At 40.5% G+C, this 10138-nt stretch overlaps 1 protein-coding gene across 3 annotated transcripts in view; it reads right to left on the bottom strand.

The window, feature by feature from the left end:
• Positions 1–7225: 7225 nt before the first annotated feature.
• The window catches only part of LOC306833564 (dedicator of cytokinesis protein 3-like), a 47780-nt gene continuing 44867 nt past the window's right edge, over positions 7226–10138 (bottom strand). For all 3 annotated transcript variants that reach the window (XM_079358894.1, XM_079358895.1, XM_079358893.1), the window contains exon 54: positions 7226–10081. In XM_079358894.1, the coding sequence (XP_079215020.1) occupies positions 9467–10081 (615 nt within the window). In that variant the 3' untranslated portion in view covers positions 7226–9466. The remainder of the gene's footprint in view (positions 10082–10138) is intronic.

The following is a 10138-nucleotide window of genomic DNA, read 5'->3' as shown; positions in this document are numbered from 1 at the left end:
TATATTTGTGTCCTAGTTTTTATCTTCTTTTTTTTTTTTTTGTGACACAAAAACATGTCAGCCTGTTCGTTTTCCTAACACAGGCAGTAGAAACAGTATTTGAACCCAATCAGTGTCAAATGAATAAAGCAGCAGCTGCACAGGAACACGTGTTTGAGAGGAAAAACGAGGACACAAAGAGAGTCGATGCCGGATCTAGGTTCTTTTTGTTTTATCTTTTAAGACAGGCCTGATGGCACCTTGTCTTTCCACTTGCCAGCATTTATGAGCGATGGCTTTCACATCATTGTGCTCCTGTGCCCCAAACAATAACAGCGAAATGAGACAGACTAACCCCACCAGACAGAAGTGTTCTGCCTCCATTCCAAAAAACATACAAGTGTGCAATAAAAAAACAACAGAAAATCACACACTATTCAGTGGGGAGAGAGACAGTGCATACTAAATTTACTCACTGTAAGTCCCTTAAGACAAAATACAGTAAGACATTTTAGCAGTGGAGTTTGTATGGGAGAAAGTAAAACGGCATGGAAATGAGAGGAGAAAACGAGAGGAGGCACAATGATGCTGTAAAAAATGAAATTCAGTTTCTGCATCAGCATGCACCACAGCATCATCATCCTCCAGAGAGGCAGCGAGGATCCTTTCATCCTAACTCTTCTCTTTTTTTCCTTTTTTTTTTCTGTCTGCATCACGGATCTGTGAGACATTGAGAGTGCACACAGTCCTCATTGTTACCAAAGACACACTCGCTTTCAAACAGACACACGCACACGCCTACAACTCCAGTGATATTCAGCTGTCCAACAAGCTGAGAAGCTAAAAGGAGGAGTCTTGCGATCTTTTAACATGAAAGGCATTTTTTTTTATCTATCTATCTATCTATCTATCTATCTATCTATCTATCTATCTATCTATCTATCAAAAAAATAGCAACAGAACAAGCTAATATTCTACAGTTCACAGCAGTTATGCTTTTATGATGTTTGAAATGTTGTTTGTATTTCTCCAAGGATCTTTTCTAATTAATCTGTTGGAAGTTTTTTTTTCTGGGTCAAATATGCCACCTGTAGGCCACACATCAGTACTGATTTTTAATCTGCTGGAAAATTACTTAGAAAAAGATCCATCCTCATATTATCTGTTTATACCATCTTGTTTCTTTTTTTTTTTTTTGGCGAACACATCGTGTTATTTAAGGTCTTACAGCTAAAGTTCAACTGCCAGTGTGGCGGCAGTCTCAAATCAAGCTATGATTCATTTGAATATCAAAGTAGTGACAGTGTGAAGCTCGGGAGCAGGGACCTTAGCTGTCACGACGACCCGATACAGACTTTTTTTGGTTTGTCTTTGATCATTTGTCGAGGTTGTTTCTGAACTACTGTACAAGTACAAGAGGTACTTGTGCTTCGTGGCATTTTCCTGCTACATAGTGACTTGTTTATTTTTAGATACTGCTCATTGCACTTTTTTTTCTCATTTGCTTTGACTCTGTGGTCATATGACAAGAATACATGTCGTTTTTTCACAGCATTGTGTAACTTGTGCAGAGCAGAACGAGCCTTTTGACTATTTGCAGATGGTTTGACCTACTTAATCACGACTGTGATTTGCTGGTAGCTTTCCTTGTTTATAATGAAGCAATAGACTCTTTAAATCAGCATGTGCAGAGAGCTCACTGTTATAGTTGTCAGGTAGCTTCATGTACAAACACAACGTGGTACAGTTGAAAAGCTGGATGTGAAAACATGGAAGAGGAAGATTTTAGAAACTGATGAATACCCCCCTCTGTCCTTCTGACTCGACAGTGTAACATTTGATCAACAATGGCTCATGTCATGACTTACTCGTTGACAGAATGCCTTCATTTTGAACAAAAGCTGAATTATTTTGTATGGGTTTCAAACCTAACGTCAGTGAATAACAGTCTAACTTCTTAGGGTGAATATTGGTCGAATGAATCTTTGGTTCTGAGAACTTTTAACAAAAAGTACATGTTTCAACAAAGGCTCGTGACTGTAAATATCAAACCCTTACAGAGCTACTTTATCAATCTGAAAGGTTCATTTCTTCTGACCTGATGACAGTTATAAGACATGGGACCTCTTCTGACTGCTGGAGCATTTGACAGCTACCACACCCGTCGCTATCGGCGAGCCATAGGGGGCCGGGCCCGCCCGCATAAATGCTTGTGCCCCCCGACTTGAGGCACAGATCTTTTTTTTGTTTTGTTTTAAACTTAATATTATATTATCATAGATGCAAATTATGTTGCACTGATGTTGCATTCTTTATCAGTAAACCATCAAAAATATAAAGAAACAATGGTGTGATTGTGTTTGATGGGAATTTACACTGCAACAGCCTATCACGGACTGACTAAAAAGAAAGTTAAGCTACGTACGTGATGTAGCCTACGTCACTGTAGCCACTCAACGTTACCGATTTTTGAAAGCTGGATGAGTTTTTGCCAGCTGACTCACTTAATTTCGCCATGGATATTCGTATAAATCCAGGCTATGCCGACTGTTCTCACAGCACCCTAACTTTAGGAGATTCTACAGTCATGTGTGAAAACTCCATTTCCATCCTCCAAAGCGTCTTCTCAGAGCATCGGCGCAGTATGCTGCTCGGAAGCAAGGCCCAGCTGATTCAGCTTGCTTTTAAAAAGAACCTTAAACAAGTTTGAGTCCGGATGGAAGGATGAGAAGGTTCTCTAATGCTGCATTCAGCTGTACTGACAGGAGGACTGGCGAGAGGACAGCGCTGCGCCACTCAAAGTACCGGTAGTTTCAAAGTCTGTGTGTGTGTGTATGTGTGTGTCACATGTCAATGCATATCCCTCTGTTGACTGCTTTAAAATGCAATGTTTGAGAGATGCTTCTGGTGTTACAATATGTTGTATAGTCAAGTGTGTTATGGATCATAACATTGCTTATGTGGTGTAGGCTATAGGCTACACTGTAAAAAGAGATGCACATTAACAACTCAATAAAATTGAGGCAGCAGATTGCCCACATCATTATTAATTACATCTAACATGTTAAGAGTTGAGTTAATATAACTGAAATCAGTAACCTGTTTACATTGAGTAGATTAAAATAAAGCACACAAACAAGTTAACCAAATTTAAACAAATATATTATGTAGATGTCAGAGTAAAGAGCTGGCAGCAGAGACGCCACAAATATGTCAAGCATTTGTCTTGATCAGGATAAAAGAAGTCAACTAGTCGAGGGATGATATTGGCAATAATGATGATATACCTCTGTTTTTTTTTCGGGCGACCTTCGTTGAACCCGCCTGCCTCCCACACCCACGATGGAGGGCCCGCGGGGAGGTCGGAGGTCGCGGCGACTGTAAAGAACTTTTATGTTACTTCAACTTATCACAGTTTACAATAGATAGGCACTATAGATAATAAAAGAACTAAATTTAGCATTTTAAAGATTTATAATATCAGTGCAACTAAGAATGCAACTTCATTCTTCTGTAGACTACACACAACTGCCTAAAATATGCTTTAATGTGATATACAAAATAGGCAATACAAACTTATAAACGATTGAAATAAAGTTAGTGTTATTTGTAAGGGCAATGTCAACATGAATGCTGCTACTGTTAAATTGAAACAACAACAAATAAACAAACTGTAAGGTGACCCAAAGATTCCAGCTAAAAAGACTTTGAGTAGTAAACAGACATAGCTGAGAGTCTGCTTTAAACTCTTGGTTTAGAGCAACATTTTTGAAGAAAAAAAACCCCAATACAAAAATGTAGTCCTTTTATTTTACTTGTTTCTTTTTAACAGTATAGATATTATGCCCAGTTGGAAAAGTGTGTATTCACTTGTGCTTGTGAACACACACTTTTCCAACTGGGCATAATATCTATACTGTTAAAAATAAACAAGTAAAATAAATTGTCTGAAAGTCCAAACTAGTGATTCCATGATTGCCATATGGCAAGCAATGCCAACACCACCATGCTGGGCTTTCCATCCTCCCACTTTTTCTGCCATTATTAATTTATGTGAAGGTCAAACAGATCATACACGTGTGAATCAATTCAGTCCGAAAAATATCTCACCAATACGTGTGATGATTCATTACCGATCAAGGAGTCACGGCCAAGCTTCTAGACTCTCAACTAATTTCAGAGTCCAGGCCCTCCAATCTTAGATCCTCCAGATCGGCTTTGAATTAGGACCGTAGTGACCACACCCTAATTACTAATTCACAATGTATATCCCACTAGTTACCTATTACCACCCTTTGTTTCCAATATGATTGACACTGACCGTGTGATATTTACACAAATTCGAGTCTTCCCTGGGAAGTCCCTACGATGTCAATATACACGTCAAAAAGTTGTAATTTGTGTGTCAATCTGCCACCCTTTAACACATTTTATAAAAAACAACAAATCCTTACCTGTGCTGTAAGGGCCATTGCCCCTCTCTGGGTCTGACCGTCAGAAATATGCCAGCTTAGATGAAAATCCCCATCCTGCTTTTACAGTTACTATTTACAGAATCTCTCTTTTTTTTAAATTATTTTTTCGGGCTTTTTATGTCTTTATTATGAGAGAGAGAAAGTGGATAGATACAGATATCGGGAGAGAGAGAGAGAGAGAGAGAGAGAGAGAGAGAGAGAGGGGAATTTTATTTAGATTATCCAATAACAGAAATTCTTATATCAAAAGGTTTTCTGCTCAAATTTTAGTTGGGGGCCCCCTGAATCGTCTGCGGAGAAGTCCGCCAACTCCACCGCACATGGTCCTAACTTCAGACTCGTCTTGTCAATCAGACATCACATCGGGGTCCCCAGTTGAAAGATTTTTAGGCTGTGTCGTCTTATCTGAAAGGAAGTTCGCGACCAAATGAGATCAAGTCAAAAGCTGGTTAATTGCAGGTGGATCACAGGTAATACAAAGAGCCACCCAGGTGAGAATGTTTTCCTTGCCATTACTGTACAAAGAGGTTGCAAGCTTTCGAACATTGTCTTGAATGATGGTGTCTCAACCACAGAAAATGGTAGGTTGGCCTCACATACAAAACTTAGCATAAGCTTGTCAATAATATGATTATCAAAGTACAACCTCGGTAAAAGCTCAACATGTAAACTAGTCTAATATAGGTGTTCTGTCCTGTTTAAACGTTGCAATTACCATGTGCATTTGTAAAGTGGTTAGCCTTTTGTCATTCTGTTAGCATGTAGCTGCAGCATTTCTTAGAAGTATGAGCATGTACTTAAGTAACTATGTGTAGCGTTAGCATTAGCCTAGGTGTTTGTGTCATACATTTCTTCTGAGCTTGTGATGTAGCATAGCATGTTGCTTAGCTTGAGCATTAGCCTTGTTGCTATGTTTTATGTAATGCAACTGAGATAGCATAGCATCTCTCTAAACTACAATTCAAATGATCCTCCAAAGATTCTCCATTCAGGAGTTGATGGCTTTGGGTATTTTAATAAAGAAAACTGAGGAAAAATAAGCAGTAGCATATTTTTAGAAACAAAAAACAAACACCCTAACATACCACACTAGTGATCACGCTCCAAGTTCTCAAGGTAGCACCCTCTTTTAAACAAAAATGAATAAATAAAAAAATGTCCTGTATTTTTATTTTTTTTTAAAGATTTATTTTTGGCCTTTATTGATAGAGAGAGGAAGGTGGACAGAGTCAGAAACAGGGAGAGAGCAGGGAGAGACATGCGGGAGATGGGCCACAGGCCGGACGTGAACCCGGGCCGCCCGGGCGAGGAGCAGGGCCTCGCCACGTGGGACGCCCGCGCTGCCGCCGCGCCACCGGCGCCCCAAATGTCCTGTAATTTAAAACATCAGTATACTGTTTATGGCCTTTGTCAGTTTGCTTCAGGGTGAGCATCACAATGCATTGCTAACTACGGTTCTTAACTTTCAAATAAAGCTTATTGTTTTCTTAGTGCAAATACTTGTGATAATTTTCTGATATTGTGGTGCAATACCAATCACACTATAGCCTACATTAACATAACATGCATAGTTTACCTCAACAGTGTCTCTGTCTTTCTGGATTACTTTGCTTGCTAATTTTGTTTCGTAGCATCATAGACTGTAAATATTGTGCGCAGCATACACCCACAAGTTGTCATTAACATTACAGTATAAAAAAAACTCTCCTTTGTCAACCAAATGAAATTGTTGAGTTAAATTATTCGCACTTTCTTTGTATCTTGTGACCAGACGATAGCTGCTGAATTCAAAAGCAGAAAAAAGGCACAAAATAACATGTAGTGCTCGTCAACTAAAAACTGGCTAATTCTATTGAATTGGATTCATTAAAAATTCTCTTAATTTAGAATTACATAATCATAAAGATTATATTTAATGCAACCAAAATCAGAAACTATATTAAAACATTTTTGTTTGAAAGTTACTTAAATAATTGCCACAAAATCAGTGACACATGTATATTGAATACATTTTATCAGATATATTAAGTTAAATGTACATGACTACAGAATCATTTATTAGTGTACCGGGTCATATTGCTGTTGGTTATGTTTAACGTGATGTTTGCGTGCTGCACGAATACAGTATAGGATGATTAAAATATGCGTACTGGCTAATAATAATTGTGCGCCCCCCCCCATACATTTCATATGCCCCGCTAAGATTAAGGTCTGGCGACGGGTCTGACAGCGACAGAGCCATTTGAAACATTCTTATCTCCAGCTAGTAGCTAACATTGCCTGTCGGTACTGATTAGAAACTTTATTGTGTTTTAAATATGTGTTTTTGTTATTGTTCTTAAAATAGCAGCCTGCTTAGCTGGAAAATAAATAAATAAATAAAAACAACAGCACTATGAAACATTGCCAGTGAACAAAAACAGTTCAGTTTGACTTGACAGCTGAACAAAGAGCTGCACTTCTCTATAAAGCTCTGAAAAGCAGAGGGGAAGGTGCAGAGTCAGGTGATTGTTTTGTTTTTTTGTAATTCTCTTCAAACTGTCATTTGGTTCATTTAGATGAACATATCAAGGGCTTTTGAAGGAGAAGGATCTCAATTCTCACACTTCAGGAGCACACACACACGCACACACACATACACAAAGCTGTCTGCATTTCACCACATTTACATCGTTTTCATGGTTTTTTACCATGACAAACATCGCCCCCTACTGTCCACTCAACACACGGCTCCACATCACAGCATAGGAAATGTAAGGAGGACAGTTAGAGCTGATAAAAGATTGTCTTTAATGTTTGGCATTGTTAATGAATTCCATACCACAGCAGTTATGGGAGTAGGAAAACCACTTTTACAACCAAACACTTTTTGATCATGCTAACACCATATGTACAGGAAAGCACATTGAAAAGTGTATAAAGTATTTATATGAGAGGACTCAAAGTCAAGAACGGTGGAGACAGCCACAGTCTAATGGATTTTGTCCTTTTTCAAACATTGATTATAGATATTTATCAATTACATTGATCTCTGGAGTACATGTATATACACAAAACAACAATAAACCTTTTCTGGGCCTCTGCAATAATTCTCAAAAATATTTCACAATACTGCTGTATGTACAATAACAGAATTTACATTGAAAAATTCTATTGTACCTATATTTTGAGTATCTCTTCAGTCACCATTTATCCTCAACACCGTCAAGCTCACAAGAGATACTCGTATACTGTATTTAATATCTAACCTCAGGTCCATCTCCATACTCAGTACAGCAGCTCATGCAGTACCCGGGCCTCCTGTCTCGGTACAGTTTCTGAAATATGTTCACACAACTGATGATCTCACATACAAAAATAGATGTTGTCTAGTCAGCTGACAACTTGATGTACAGAAACACAAAGCATCCACCTGCAGAAAAAAACAACAAAAAAAACAACAACGACCAGGAAAACAAGTAATTGTTAAAATATTAGCTATATCCTTCCAAACCCACTTCATCACAATAAACAGCGCTTTTCTTCTGCTCCACAAAAAAAGAAAAAACCTCTCCCTCAGGCTTTCTGAAACACATCTTTCATTTTTCAAACAACAGAAGGTGATCGAGAAAGAGCCGCAGGCAGAAGAAGTATTATTAGCGCTACGAACCAAACAACAATCTGAAACCAAAGCGGGACAAACCATACACAACATCACCATAGGTAGATATCTGATTTTTTCCTTCAGGGAGCATTTAGTGAGAATGAAAAGGACAGCGGCTGTTGTTAAATGAGCTTCTCACAGTCCGGATGAAAGGTCAAACTGCATTTGAGTGCACTTAAGGCAGGTAGGTGATTCCAAATGATTTCTGAGAGGGGTGCACTCTGCATCTTGGGATGGGATGGGATGGGAGGGGTGGGGTTCGGACAGCAACTTCAAAACTCAACGCAATGCCACTGCAGCTGTCCAAGTGCAGCATTCACTGCTTAATTTTGTCTGACAGCCATGCCGAGGAGGAAAAAGAAGGAGGGAGGAACAGAGAGAGGGAGCTGTGTGGATGTTATCTAAAAGCGTCCAGCAGGTGGTGGGATGTGGAGAGTTCTCATTTCATCTTGTCTTGTCCACGCTTTCTCCTGGAGATATCTTTGTCACACAAAAGAGACAGATACACACTTCTGCAACATAGACTGAACTTAAAGCACTTCAACAAAAACCAGTGTTGCAGCTTGTGCAACACAAATAGAACATCTGATCTGAATACATTCACGTAGGTTTCCGTACGCGTGGTACGGAAGGGAAAATCGTCAGTGACTGAGTTTCATGTCCCTTGAGATGCCGGTCAACAAGGACAGTCCAGAGACCTGCGATTTATGACAGCCTGACAGCAACACATTTTACAGTGTGCCGTTTGATATGATTCACTATTAAGGAGCACTTAACAGTGTTTCGAAAAACATAACGGACGAAAGCCTTTTGAAAACACCATCATGTATTTTGCATTTATTTTTCAAAATAAAATAAGAATTCGTATATGAAGCGTTAAAAGCGAACAAGCCACTTCACTGCGAGTAATATCCTTCTGGCGTTGCCCCATTGTTGTGAAGATGAAATGAAAAGCGACAAATGAAGGGAGTTCTGAGCTTATACTGCACCTGGGATCGTCTGACCTTTGTCATATTTCACAAAACTGTATTTGTATTATTCTCAGATGAAAAAACATGCTCACAGACAAGTTGTACAAGTGTGTACAATCAATATCAATTCTGAACAAAGTTAGTCTGTGTCATTGTTCAACAGACTCTTGTCTTTAAACATTTGTAAGAGGCCACATGGAGCAGTGAGGGCAGTTGTGCCTGTACTTTCTGCAGATTTGTTGAGATTTCTTTCTGCCTTTCTTTCTTGCCTTCATGTGCACCCAGAAGAGTCAGCCGAACACACAACACTCTTCCTCTGACTGTTCTTGCAACTCAGAGCAAGTGAAGGCAAGAAGTTAAAAGAAAGCTCTCGGTGAAAAGTAGCTGCAGCCTCCCAATCACTGCGTCTCCTCGTGCTCCTCACTGATGCACTGCTCCCATGGGTGCTTCCCCTGATCCTCCCTGTGGCCATGAGGGGAGTGGAAGATCCTGCGGGGCAGCGGGATAGGTTGAGGAGGCAGGTCCTCTTCAGGGATGCAGCCCTCTCTCAGGTAGGGCTTTGGCGGCACGGCTGGAGGCTGAGGCCGGCGGTACGGGATGTGGTGTGGCCCGTGAGTCGGAGGGTGGTGGTGAGGCGGTGGCCCGTGGGAGTGCACGTCCATCCCAGGGTGGGCGTGAGCATGAGGATGAGGGTGGTTGTGTGGGTGAGGATGCGAGCTGGGGCTGCGGTAATGGAATGGGCGGACAGGATCCATGGAGTCGATCTCCGGTCCGCCGTAGTGGATGTGAAGGTAGGGGGAGGACAGGTACTCGTCAGGCGGGGACCACAGGTGACTGGGAAGAGGTTCCAAGGCGTCGTTTCTGATGGGGCCGGGGTCCGGGTACTGTCCACCGAAATTACTCTCACTCAGAGAGGAAACACCACTGCTGGCGCTGCCTGACAGGGTAGAGTTGCTGCCACCCAGAGCTGACTGAGGGCTGGTGGGGGAGCCAGGGATCGGGTGGAGAGGAGACTGCAGAGACAAAAAAAAAAAAAAGCGTGTGTCATGGGTTACATTTTTTCAACCTTC

The sequence above is a fragment of the Symphodus melops genome, assembly GCF_947650265.1.
Source record: "Symphodus melops genome assembly, chromosome: 13".
In the NCBI taxonomy this organism is placed as follows: Eukaryota; Metazoa; Chordata; class Actinopteri; order Labriformes; family Labridae; genus Symphodus; species Symphodus melops.
Note: the sequence above shows the minus strand (reverse complement) of the source record. Positions and strands in the feature narration are given on the sequence as shown.